Raw genomic sequence first — 11,802 nt, 5'->3', positions numbered from 1 at the left:
TTCCTAATTGTGATGCAGCATTTGGTCGATCAACCAGCTGCACTGACAACAACACCTCACAAATAGATACGCTCTGGTCTTTGGTAATGTTCCCATGAGTCTGTGCAACCTGCTGGTCACTATACTCCCATGTTTGCTCTGTGTATAAATGCAATACATAAATAAACCTTTAAAAGAAGAGCAGCATTTTTGTTTTGAATAATACACAAATTCCAAGCCAGTTCCAACATTAATGTTTTTATAGCCTACTGAACTGTTTTTTTCCCAGTACTCAATATCATTTAAGCCTCTTCAATACAATATTCAGACTTTTCTATGATTTGTGAGATGGAGAAAATACCTCTGAAAACATATTTTGACACTGTAAAATGAAAAGATAATGCACAACTGGATGTGTAAGTAAAAGGATCATGGAAGCTAGTCAGGCCACTATCAATAACTAGCTAAAGTAGTCACACTAGGCTTTTTGAATGAATATCATGATTTATGGTAAATTAACACACATGAACCATGATAATGTCACCACAAACCTTTGGACACACACATGAGTTCTAATTGGAAAATTATAATAGTATTTTTTCCATTATATGCCTGCTCTCACAGATTAAAGTGTAGCTGGAGGGGATCTTTAAATAATGTACTCTTGTCATGCACTCTCTAACAACATGATGTCCTGGGTTAGTGTTGCTGTTAGCGCTCTCCAGTGGATGAGCAGTGACATGATAGACACAGCTGTTCTGCCAAGGTAGTCGTCTAAAAGGTCGCATGCCATCCAGCCTTTGTCACACGCCACTACAATTACAACGCATCCTAATATATATATATATATATATATATATATATATATATATATATATATATATATATATATATATATTCATAAAAAGCAAAACATACAAATGTTACAAAAGTATATCATTGTGAAAGTTCCTGGAAGACTTTAGTGCAATGTGCAAAAACTGTGGCACAACTTAAATACTCCCGATCAGGAATATTAGCCTATAACAATGTTTTAATATGTTTTAAAACCATTCATGAGCAGACCAGCTACAGCGATAAAATTACAATTAACACACAGATCTGCTTTTAAACTCCAAGCTTCAGCCCCACCCGGACATCCCTCCCCCTCCCCCTTCCCTTCCTTCCCTCCTCCCCCTCCTCCTCCTCCTCCTCCTCCTCCAGAGAGCCGCTCTGCTGACCGAGTCACTGCACACGCACACCGGCCACATGCGCCTTTACACCGGGTCCGTGCTCTCTTTTAAGGCTTGTTTTCCACATGGTATTGAACACAACTGATGGGAACCTCGGTGCCTTTGACACCTCGGTGTGTGTACTGTTGTCCTCTTCAGCTGAACAGCCGATAGTAGGCTAACAGGAGCTGCAGGAGCGCTCGGTCGGACCGGGAGGACAACATCATGAAGTTGTCGGTCCTCCTCCTCCTACTCTGCCCGCTGACCCTGGCTGACATCCCCGGTAAGAAAACTCTGATGTGTTTTCTAAATATTTTTGAGTATCCACTAAAGTATCGTTTCTGTTTGGAGAGACAGACCATGTGGTGTAACATTCATGTCTGAAAAATATTCAAATAAGCTCCGCATAACTGTCGATATCAAAGTTGAACCAACAACTACAACCTACTCATTCCTTTTTTATCCAAAAGTAGTCTATTGTTGTTACTTTCTCCATATCTCATTTCATGTCTGTTATTCTTTCCATCTAAAAAATGTAAAAAAATTAAAATTTGGATTTGTAATTGTACTGTGAATAATGAAAACGAATTTGCAGTTTGGAACCACAAAAGTAATCAGATGTCATCAGAGGTATTTCCCCTCTGCTCCTGCATCAACCAGATGAGCCGTTAAGCAGCATATCAGTTGGAGAATAACGTGTTGGGGCCCAGCTCTTGTTTGTGCTGAAGCTGACTGATAAACAGGAACACAGGTTTCAGATGTCAGAGTCCAGCTCTCTGCTCCTCTCTCACTGAGTCATGGAGAGCACAGACAGAGGTAGACCAATAGGATTAAAATGCCCTCTAACTCTGTGGTTTTATGTTTGCTTTGTGGATACTTATATGTATTCACCCATGAGTCCAGTCACATGATGTGAGAAGGATGTTAAGCCAGGGGCAGGTTAAAGGTCCACCCTCCTCCACCCTCCACCTCTTGCACTTGACGTCCCCTCTGTCCGACATTATAGCTGTCCCTTGTCAATATTACTGTCTCATGTGCTGACTGTGGATATATTATCTCTGTCCCCTCCCCCTGCATTTGTAACACAGTGCAGAGCGTCACTTCTCTTCCTTTCTTGTTGTCCAATGTCTCTACAATACCTGCCTAGCTGGAGGACCGAAGTTATGATTGCTGTGATTTACCAGAGGACATTTCCATCATATTGCTTTGTTATGGATTAATATTAGCTGGATTTGGAGAGGAACAACTTGTTTTATGCTTTTGTCGTCTTTGTGTCGTACATATTGTGCTGATTCACCTAATAGAACACAAGTGAGGATTTGCTAATAAGTTGAATTAGCCCAATTTGTTATTGCAAATGTACACCCAGCTACACTACAACACAGTCTACAATTTTGACCATAAACATTTTCAGTTTCAGCAGTCCATGGTGCTGAACATATTTTCAAAATGTTAACCATCTTTTCTTTTTGCGAAGGCTAACCCCCAAGGTCACCTTATGAGTAAGAATAAATTCAAAGCATTTCAATGTCAAGTTGTTGCTGCCAATCCAATAATAGTTTACTCTCAGGCTGTAGCCTACCTTTCCGGAAGTAGTCAAAAAACTTATCCAAAGACCAAAAAAATGTTTTGTTGTCTGTGAGAAAGCGTTACTCTTATTCTTTTTTTATTCACAAGTCAACATAAAGCGTATGTTATTGTAATGAACAGTTGTAAACCCACCTTCCTTCTCTTTGTTCCAGCAGCGAGTGAATTTGTGTCCTTGGCAGAGATAGAGGACCAGCTGCTGAGGAACCTCTTCCAAGGCTACCAGCGCTGGGTCAGGCCCATCCAGCACGCCAATGACACGGTTACGGTACGCTTTGGACTCAAGATCTCCCAGCTGGTTGATGTGGTGAGAATGCACCTGCAATCACAAACACATATCCATACATTCCTGTATTCATGAGGAGATTTGTAGTTTGGTTCCCATAAGAGGATCCAAACTGCAAGCAGCACAATGAGTTTCCACAAAACACTCAGTTACGATCCTATGGTACAGTAGGTTTTTAGACTTACTAAAGAGGTCAATCACAGAATCACAATCAGAAATCCTTTATTTGTCCCACGACGGGGAAATTTACATTGTTACAGCAAAGAAGTGACAAGTAACAATTAAATAGAATAAAAATACAGTAACAGATACATAGACATGGAATCAATCATTTAAAAAACATCAAGCTACTTGACACCCATGCCATCATACTTTAAATATGTAGCTGAATATAAGCATGTTACAGCTTCAGTTAGCAGATGTAGAATATGAATGTGACATATACAGCGTGGAAAATATTTCTTTCTAGTTTTTAAGCTACTTAAGCAGAAATGTAAGACGTTAAACCTAACAGTTTACCTAAAACAAACAACCAACAATGCATTTTTAACCTTATATTCAACCTCATCATGACTCGTATTTTTCATATTGGCAACAAATCACATTAAAAGGCCCAAACCAATAATATATAGATCCTATAGACCAGGGGTTCCCAAACTTTCTGTGGCCAAGGCACACCAAAGACCAAGCCAAAATCTCAAAGCACACCTGTGTTCATATCCGGGCAAAATCCCCTCCATAACAAAGCATATAAGACCTATTGTTTCTATATTGTGAAATAAGTTTGTAGGCCAAAGTACCAATAAAGTACAGTGTTTCCCTGCGCTGCGCCCCCCCCACCCCTCCCCCCCTGAAATTCAAGATGTTTTTTTTTTTTTTTATATATTCACAACTCACTTTTCACATTGAACAGGTGCTCTTTTATTAAATAAACTAAACACTTATGTCATTTATCTCATTTATGTGCACGTTTCAGTTGCTTTGCTTATTTACATTCTCTCCTCTGCTTTGCTTCGTGAAGGGTGGAGCTCCACTTCCGAACCCACACACACACACACACACACACACACACACACACACACACACACACACGCACACGCGTACGCACACACTTACAGTCAGAGACCGAGCGGAGGAAAGGTAAGGAGAGAACTTAAAAAATCTGCGCCACGCACGGACCTGATCCAGTCCAGGCAGCACCCTGCAGAGCAGTATACCTAGAGGAAACACTGAAGTAAATAAAAAATCAATCAAAATCCCACAGCACACCGGGATTTGTCTCTGCACACCATTTGGGAACCACTGCTATAGACCAGGGGTGTCAAACTCATTTTCAGGGGCCACATACAGCAACATTTGATCTCAAGTGGGCCGGACCAGTAAAATCACAGCATAATAACCTGTAAATAACAACAACTCCAAATGTTTCCCTTCGTTTTAGTGCAAGAAAGTACAAGTACATTCTGAAAATGTTCAAATTTAATCAAATGAACAATTTACTGCTTTTCAGCTTAAGTTTGCTTAAGTCAAAACTGTTTTAGGAAATACTTAAACAAAAAAAAAAATATATATATATATATATATATATATTAATGTCTTCATTAGGAATCAATTGGCTTGGAACTGAGAGCCACAAACATAGTGGTGACACTATTTGAACACAAATGGAAATATAAAAAAAAGAACAAAGCTTTTTTTGAACTGAGAACCACAGTTGGTTCTTGCAATGGTCTTTTGTTTTCAGCCAAGTGGTGTCGCTGTCCCTGGTGCTGAAACCAAACAGGCCACTGGCGGCTTCACAGTGTGGAGCTTTCCGTGGTCCTGAAATAGATCGGGAACACTCTCTTCACATCTATAACTGCACAGTCTCCCTCTCTGGAGTGTTCCTTTAATATTTCAGAGGCTGGCTGTGATAACTTGAGATGGTTTAAGTGTCCAAGAGGAGAAAATGAAGGATGCTAATGGAGCAGCCGCTCTTCTCGGCTTGAAATATTCATATAAACTTGTTTAGATTTAACTCTTTATATTTCCACCTGACACGTGTGCTGCGCAAAATCTGTTGGATTTTGGAAAAGATAGCGGGAAAGAGAGCTAACCAGAGGCACAGCAGCTTGGCCACACCATGTACGTCTCCTTAATGTCTCTGGGCTGCTACATGGCTCTGTATTAGATTATGGTTCACCTCTGCTCTATGTGATCACCAAAGCATCCAACTCAGTGTGACAGCTGAGGCCTGGTCTGGATACACTGAACAGCTGCATCTTTGTGTGTCTCTCTGCTGTTTATTTCACTCAAGTGTTTTGCTCTCAGTCTTCCCCATACTTTTCAACCTCCCCTCCAGTGATGTGGAAATAAACCTGTGTTAACCACTCTCCGTCTCTCTATTCCTGTCTTCATCTATTTACCTCGTGCTGCATTTATATTGCTTCATCTTTAGGGTTCATTACACCCACCTACAGTTTTATGTTTATTTTTCTTGTTTGCTAAGGAAGTGGCAGAGACAGGTAAATGAGATTCTGTCTGATTCTATGGCAAATGGTAGGATGATTTAGTTTACTTTCAACCGTGCTTATCATCGAGTCCACTAATCAAATCTAACATCGTTATTGAAACACCCAGATCAGATATGGTTTGTGCTGTAAACAAGTTACATCACATAACATCTTTTCTTGCTTTTTGTTAGTAGAGATAATCATATTCACATGAATTTAACTAATATTGTTGATTTATATGATCTGAAAGTACCAATATCTGCATGTTTGCCATCTATGTTGATGTATATTATATCTGAAAAATGTATCAGTATTTTTGTATATCATGATCCATATATTAAAGACTTGACAATAACGTTGGGAGGGATAATAGGTTTAAATTGTGTGTTTTGGATTTTGGTGATGTGCAAATCCTTTTGTTTGCATTTTAATAATGAAATGGTCCTATAACCTTCACACTGTTATCTTGCTTCTGGGCTCTTTCTCCAATGTTTTAATATCACTCTTTTGTCTGTTGTCTGTTTTAGGATGAGAAGAACCAGCTAATGACAACTAACGTTTGGCTGCGTCAGGTGAGCAAGACACAAAAACAACTGAGTCTAAATGGCAACAATCAATGTTACCATTCGTATCCACAAGTCAATAGTTATACATACTGCAGTACATACTGCAGTAGTTTGATAAGAAGGAACATGATAATATTGATATGGATAGTGTCTTTTACAGAAACACACATACTGTAAATTAAGTTCAGCACTACTTCTTAAAGAAACACCTGTTTCTGTTCTGCCTGATTAAAGTAAATACTCTTGATTGTATAACATAGTAAAGGATTTCTGTAAATTTCATACATTTAACAGAACAGAATTTGACTAAAAGGCATTGCTTTTTCTTTGTAGAAATCTAAACAATTTCAAAATGAGATCAAAATTGCAATGCATTATGCAAAAGGACAATATACAATTACTTCCTTCCATACAAGCCATATGAAATGTTTAATTTGAGTATTTCTTCGTTGTTTATCTGAACCCTACATCGGTCTAACAATACTGCATCCTGTGTCCTCTGTTTGTGTTGACCAGGAGTGGATTGATTACAAGCTGCGATGGAATCCAGACAAATACGGAGGAATCACTTCCATCAGAGTCCCCTCTGAAAATATTTGGCTCCCAGACATCGTCCTCTATGAGAAGTAAGACTGCGCTAATATGCTAGAAACCAACTGACTGACGATTACCTTCATGTGAAACTTAAATAACTAAGACACTCTGCCCGTATGAAAAGTACAGCAACAATATGGTTCATATCCTTCTATATGTAATTTGTATAGAATCAAATTTTCAAGATTAAACCAAATTGTAATGGTCTAATGTTAGCTGTAATGTAATCTGATTTTTGTTCCATGTTTCTTCAGTGCTGATGGGCGTTTCGAGGGCTCCCTGATGACCAAAGCCATTGTCAGGTTTAACGGTGGGATCACCTGGACGCCACCTGCTAGTTACAAATCTGCCTGCACTATGGACGTCACCTTCTTCCCTTTCGACCGCCAGAACTGCACCATGAAGTTTGGCTCCTGGACATACGATGGTCACATGGTGGACCTGGTCCTGATAGACGACCAGGTAGATCGCAAGGATTTCTTCGATAATGGGGAGTGGGAGATCCTTAGTGCCACCGGTGCCAGAGGGAACAGGAAGGACGACATGTATACGTACCCCTTCATCACGTATTCCTTTATTCTGAAGAGGTTGCCGTTGTTCTACTCACTCTTCCTCATCTTCCCTTGTTTGGGTTTGTCCTTTCTGACTGTCCTGGTGTTTTACCTTCCCTCGGATGAAGGAGAGAAGCTGTCACTCTCCACCTCAGTCCTTGTGTCACTCACTGTGTTCCTCCTGGTCATAGAAGAAATCATCCCCTCCTCCTCAAAGGTGATCCCACTCATCGGAGAGTACTTGCTGTTCATCATGATCTTTGTCACACTCTCGATCATCGTCACTGTATTTGTCATCAACGTGCACCACCGCTCCTCAGCCACCTACCACCCCATGTCGCCGTGGGTTCGTAACCTCTTCCTTCAGAAATTGCCACGGTTGCTGTGCATGCGTGGACACACGGACCGCTACCACTACCCAGAGCTGGCTCCGGAAAGCCCCGAGCTGAAGCCTCGCTCTGGAGGTCGGAAAGGAGGCCAAGGGGCAAACAGCGCAGCCCACGGACAGACAACTTCTGAGGGGAAGGAGGACGAGGCCTGGGCGACCATGTTGGACAAGGCTATCTACTCAGTGCGCTACATCAGCAGACATATCCGCAAGGAACACTTCATCCGCGAGGTGGGTTTAGCTGGATCAAGAAAGATTGAAGTAATTATTAAAATAGCTCTAAGATATTCATGTTTATATATTTTGCTGTCATACGATCTCCTGTTTCTTCTTTTTCACAGGTGGTACAAGACTGGAAGTTTGTGGCCCAGGTGTTAGACCGGATCTTCCTGTGGGCATTCCTCACCGTCGCAGTACTGGGCACTGTCCTCATTTTCACTCCAGCGCTGTACATGTTTTTCAAAATCCCTCCTCCAACGGCAAGTGAGGATCCACCTTCAAACTAGTAGCAATAACACAGCCCTATCACAACCTTCTCACCCTCCTCAAATACAAAAGTTGCTATATTTTGCTCACTGCAGTTAGTGAAACTTTTTTAAGCAGCATAATATGTAGTGAAATTAATTAATTAAAGACTTAAGGGACATTTCTTCTTTAAATTACACAACCCTCAAAGGTACAGTATTTTTATTGTTCAGATATTCTTTATTGCACTAATAAAGTTATTTTTAAGTACATTATGCTTTATTTTTCATAATTAATGCCATGAATACATTTGCTCTATTCATTGATAATTAAAGTTGTACATAATATAATACACAGTGTTCGGTTAAAAAAATAAACAATCCAGTCACACATGTCACAGATAACTAAGGAACAAGAAAAGCAAAGTACTAAAATAAATAAAGAGGAAATGATTGAAGGGATTGCACCACCTAGTGGTAAACCACAGAGATGTAGAACACATCTGAAAAACACAGAATAGAAAACACAAACATAATTATTTTTCTCCCCCAGAACTTTAGCAAATAAATAATTGTTTCCTCCATTTGCATTAAATCTCATTTCCAAAAGCACAAAATGCAAGATTTGCTAAGGATGGATATGAAATGCAAGATAAAGATTCTTCTTATATTCTTTTTTTATTTGTTTAATACTAATTCATTGTTCAACATATTTTCAAGAATTGCATGCAGTGATTTTATTCACTTTATTAGTGACAAGATAATTCCAGAGGAATAAAGATTTTTTGCAACAATAAAAAAAGCACCATTTACTTTGTTTTAATTATTTCTTTCCTTGAATAATAACTATGATTGCTGGCATCATTGTTCTAAAATCATCCATACACTAAAACTACAGCATTTTATATGAAGGGTTTTCAGTTGAACTTTTAATGGGATATTACATTTCTGCTTACCTTATCTATTAAAATGGACAACAGAAGTGTAGCTGTAACATGTGGAAGAACCAAGTATTTCTTCTTTTGCACCCTTTTAACCATAACCATGTTAAACTCTAATGTCCACACAGATACAGATACAGAAGATCTTCAAATGTATTCCTGAATCACATTGGAATAAATGTGTGAGCTTTAACCAATAGGAATCACTGTATTATTTGTGTCTACAATATGATTTCTGATCTCCTCAGTTTTCATCATTTTGTTTTTTATCTGTATCGACCCGTCTGACAGTCAAGGTGAACACGTGCATTGTGCAGCATCTCCATATACAGCCGGTTGTTTTCCCTGCAACAAATAAAAATATGGGGAAAGTGGCCTGATGGTAAAGTAGGAAACATATGGCACTAAGACTGCATTCACTGGCAAAATAAAACAAGGATGTCATGTTACTGTAAAACACATTGAAAATGCTGAACAACATGTCTCACTCATGTTGCCACAAACATCATGATACTAATGTCCGTGTAATACTGAGCATCGGTTCAAACAGCTGTCCACTCGTGTACCTGAAGAAAAAAGACACTTTGTCATAGAAATGCTCCTTTTTATGGCTGAAAAAGTCTTGGCTTTTGCATTTACTGACTATAAAGCATGCATGTACACACATCACACAGTGCAGTGTTACCTGTTCCTGAATGGTGTAACCCCACCGGTTGTGCTGTGGATCCCAGTAACCTGTCTCTTCAGCCTCCTCCTCCTTCATGAACCCCTGAACACCAATGTTAAAAACAGAAAACTGTATTTTAAAAAGAGATGACAAACACTTTCAGGGTACAAGAGTAATATATTAGAGGTAACAAGTCTTTTCATTTTTAATAATCAAGTAATTCTTCAACATTTAAAAAAACAATATAAAGCTTAAAAATCAGATCAAAGTAAACACTGTAGGTTTTTCACTAAAGAACTAAACGTTTTTTTTAGAAAAGGATTTGCACATGTTGAATGGTTCATAACGTTTGTAGATGATGTAAATGCAGGGTCAATCCAAATGTATTTAAAATAATAAGATTACATTGCTCAGTCAAGTGTATTATAATGGCTCTAAATCTAAAACATCAACACGTGTTAAACACAGTTAAGAGGACAAAGCATGATCACAAACCTCATGTCTATAAAAATAGATAATATTAAACAAATGTTTCTAATAAGAAGTCATGATTAATACACAGAAAACTCACAGAAATAACACACACATGCATAAAATTGTTTTAAAATGAGTTAGCACCTGCTTCCTTTCAGCACGTGTGTAATCTTTGCTCAATAATTAAGAAAAAGATTAAGAAAAAGAAAACTAATAAAGTTATCCAAAAAAAAGCCCAAATGTGAGATTTACCTGCAACTTGTGAGCAATGAGCTGTTGATCAGATGTCTGAGTGTCTTCAGAGCTCAGAATCTCTCGAATGAATGTGAAAGTGAACAAGAGTTTCTTTCACAGATTTTTAACACGAACCAGAGAGGAGTGAATGGCGTCAAGCATCAGACCGGAAACTCAAGATAACCACTGCCAGAGCTCTAACAGACTGTCCCCACACACACACACACACACACACACACACACACACACACACACACACAAACTCACACCGGTGCTTTCCCATAGGAACAACTCTCAGAGTCGACATAGAGACGACAACTGTCTGGACTAAAAGTTGATAAATGAACACATTGCAGAACTCTTGATTTGAGCCCAGTACTCCTTTCCAGTCAACATCTTTTGAAGTCATGGCAGCAATCTGTTGTGTCAACATAAACTTAATTCAGTAAGACTTATCTGACGTAATTTGCACAAAATGTGCACTCAAATTAATATTTTTGTTTTTATGTTTGTTTATGGCAGATTGTTTTAAATTGTGCTTTTTAAATAAAATTGCATTATTATATCAACTATCTTCGCCACAGCATTTTCGAATACTATTGTGTTGCATTATGTTTCTGCTCTAACTCTCTGACACCACACTAATGAATTCATGTTTCACTTTTCAGACACAGAAACATAAACATATCATTTTGGCTGTATGACGTGTTTGTGGTCACTGAGGAATTATAATATGGGAGTATCTTACAGTAATAATAATAATAATACATTTTATTTATCAAGCGCTTCTAAAAGGTACTCAAAGATGCTTTATAGATACATATTAAGATTCATAATTACATTATAAAACAGGACATCAACATTTAAAATACATAACAATAATTACTCGTTAAAAGCAGATCTGAAGAGGTGAGTTTTGAACACGGAGAGATCGGTAGAGTCAGAGATGTGTTTAGGGATTGAGTTCCAGAGGGAGGGGGCATCGATGGAGAAGGCTCTGTCACCCCAGGTCTGGTGCTTGGTCCTTTGTGGCTGGGACAGGAGGTTGGCGTCGGAGGAACGGAGGGTGCGGGAGGGAGTGTGGTGCTGGAGCAGGCCGGTGAGGCAGGAAGGGGCCTGGTTGTGGAGGGCTTTGTAGGTGAGGATATAAAATAGTTTCTTGTACATCAACATTTCTTACACTGGGTGGCGTTCTAATCACATTCATAGTTGGTAGACAGTTCACTTGTTTTGCTCCAGGCATTAAACAGAGATGGGGAAAATCTTATTTTGCAGAATGTTTTGACAGCTGGGTCAATGGATGACAAAATACAGAAGAACGAAGCTGACCGATCTATTAATAGTCTTTTGCAAGAACAAATGTGAAAA

General features: G+C 39.0%; 1 protein-coding gene and 1 long non-coding RNA gene across 3 annotated transcripts; one reads left to right on the top strand and one right to left on the bottom strand.

Moving 5' to 3' along the window:
• Positions 1 to 1,220: 1,220 nt before the first annotated feature.
• On the top strand, positions 1,221 to 8,391 carry LOC115014605 (neuronal acetylcholine receptor subunit non-alpha-2-like). Of its 2 annotated transcripts, none has more exons than XM_029441600.1 (6): positions 1,221 to 1,473; positions 2,936 to 3,084; positions 6,083 to 6,127; positions 6,638 to 6,747; positions 6,970 to 7,885; positions 7,996 to 8,391. In XM_029441600.1, the coding sequence occupies exons 1-6, from the start codon at positions 1,416 to 1,418 to the stop codon at positions 8,158 to 8,160; spliced, it is 1,443 nt and encodes a 480-aa protein (XP_029297460.1). In that variant the 5' UTR covers positions 1,221 to 1,415; the 3' UTR covers positions 8,161 to 8,391. The 2 variants fall into 2 exon arrangements, with proteins under 2 accessions (XP_029297460.1, XP_029297459.1); XM_029441599.1 differs by having other exon boundaries at positions 2,933 to 3,084.
• Positions 8,327 to 10,577, bottom strand: LOC115014606 (uncharacterized). The gene is made up of 3 exons (XR_003832920.1): positions 10,453 to 10,577; positions 9,745 to 9,828; positions 8,327 to 9,625 (listed from the first exon to the last, which is right to left on the bottom strand). It is a non-coding gene; the product is annotated as an uncharacterized LOC115014606 (long non-coding RNA).
• Between the last annotated feature and the right edge of the window lie 1,225 nt (positions 10,578 to 11,802).

This window comes from Cottoperca gobio, chromosome 10 (assembly GCF_900634415.1).
Source record: "Cottoperca gobio chromosome 10, fCotGob3.1, whole genome shotgun sequence".
Classification (NCBI taxonomy): Eukaryota; Metazoa; Chordata; class Actinopteri; order Perciformes; family Bovichtidae; genus Cottoperca; species Cottoperca gobio.
The sequence above is the reverse complement of the archived record's forward strand: the minus strand, read 5'-3'. Positions and strand labels throughout refer to the sequence as shown.

Coding starts and splice junctions, on each gene's coding strand:
- LOC115014605 (XM_029441599.1), top strand. CDS start 1,416: ATGAAGTTGTCGGTCCTCCTCCTCCTACTCTGCCCGCTGACCCTGGCT. Junction 6,748..6,969: donor GACATCGTCCTCTATGAGAA/GTAAGACTGCGC, acceptor ATGTTTCTTCAG/TGCTGATGGGCGTTTCGAGG. Junction 7,886..7,995: donor AGGAACACTTCATCCGCGAG/GTGGGTTTAGCT, acceptor TCTTTTTCACAG/GTGGTACAAGACTGGAAGTT.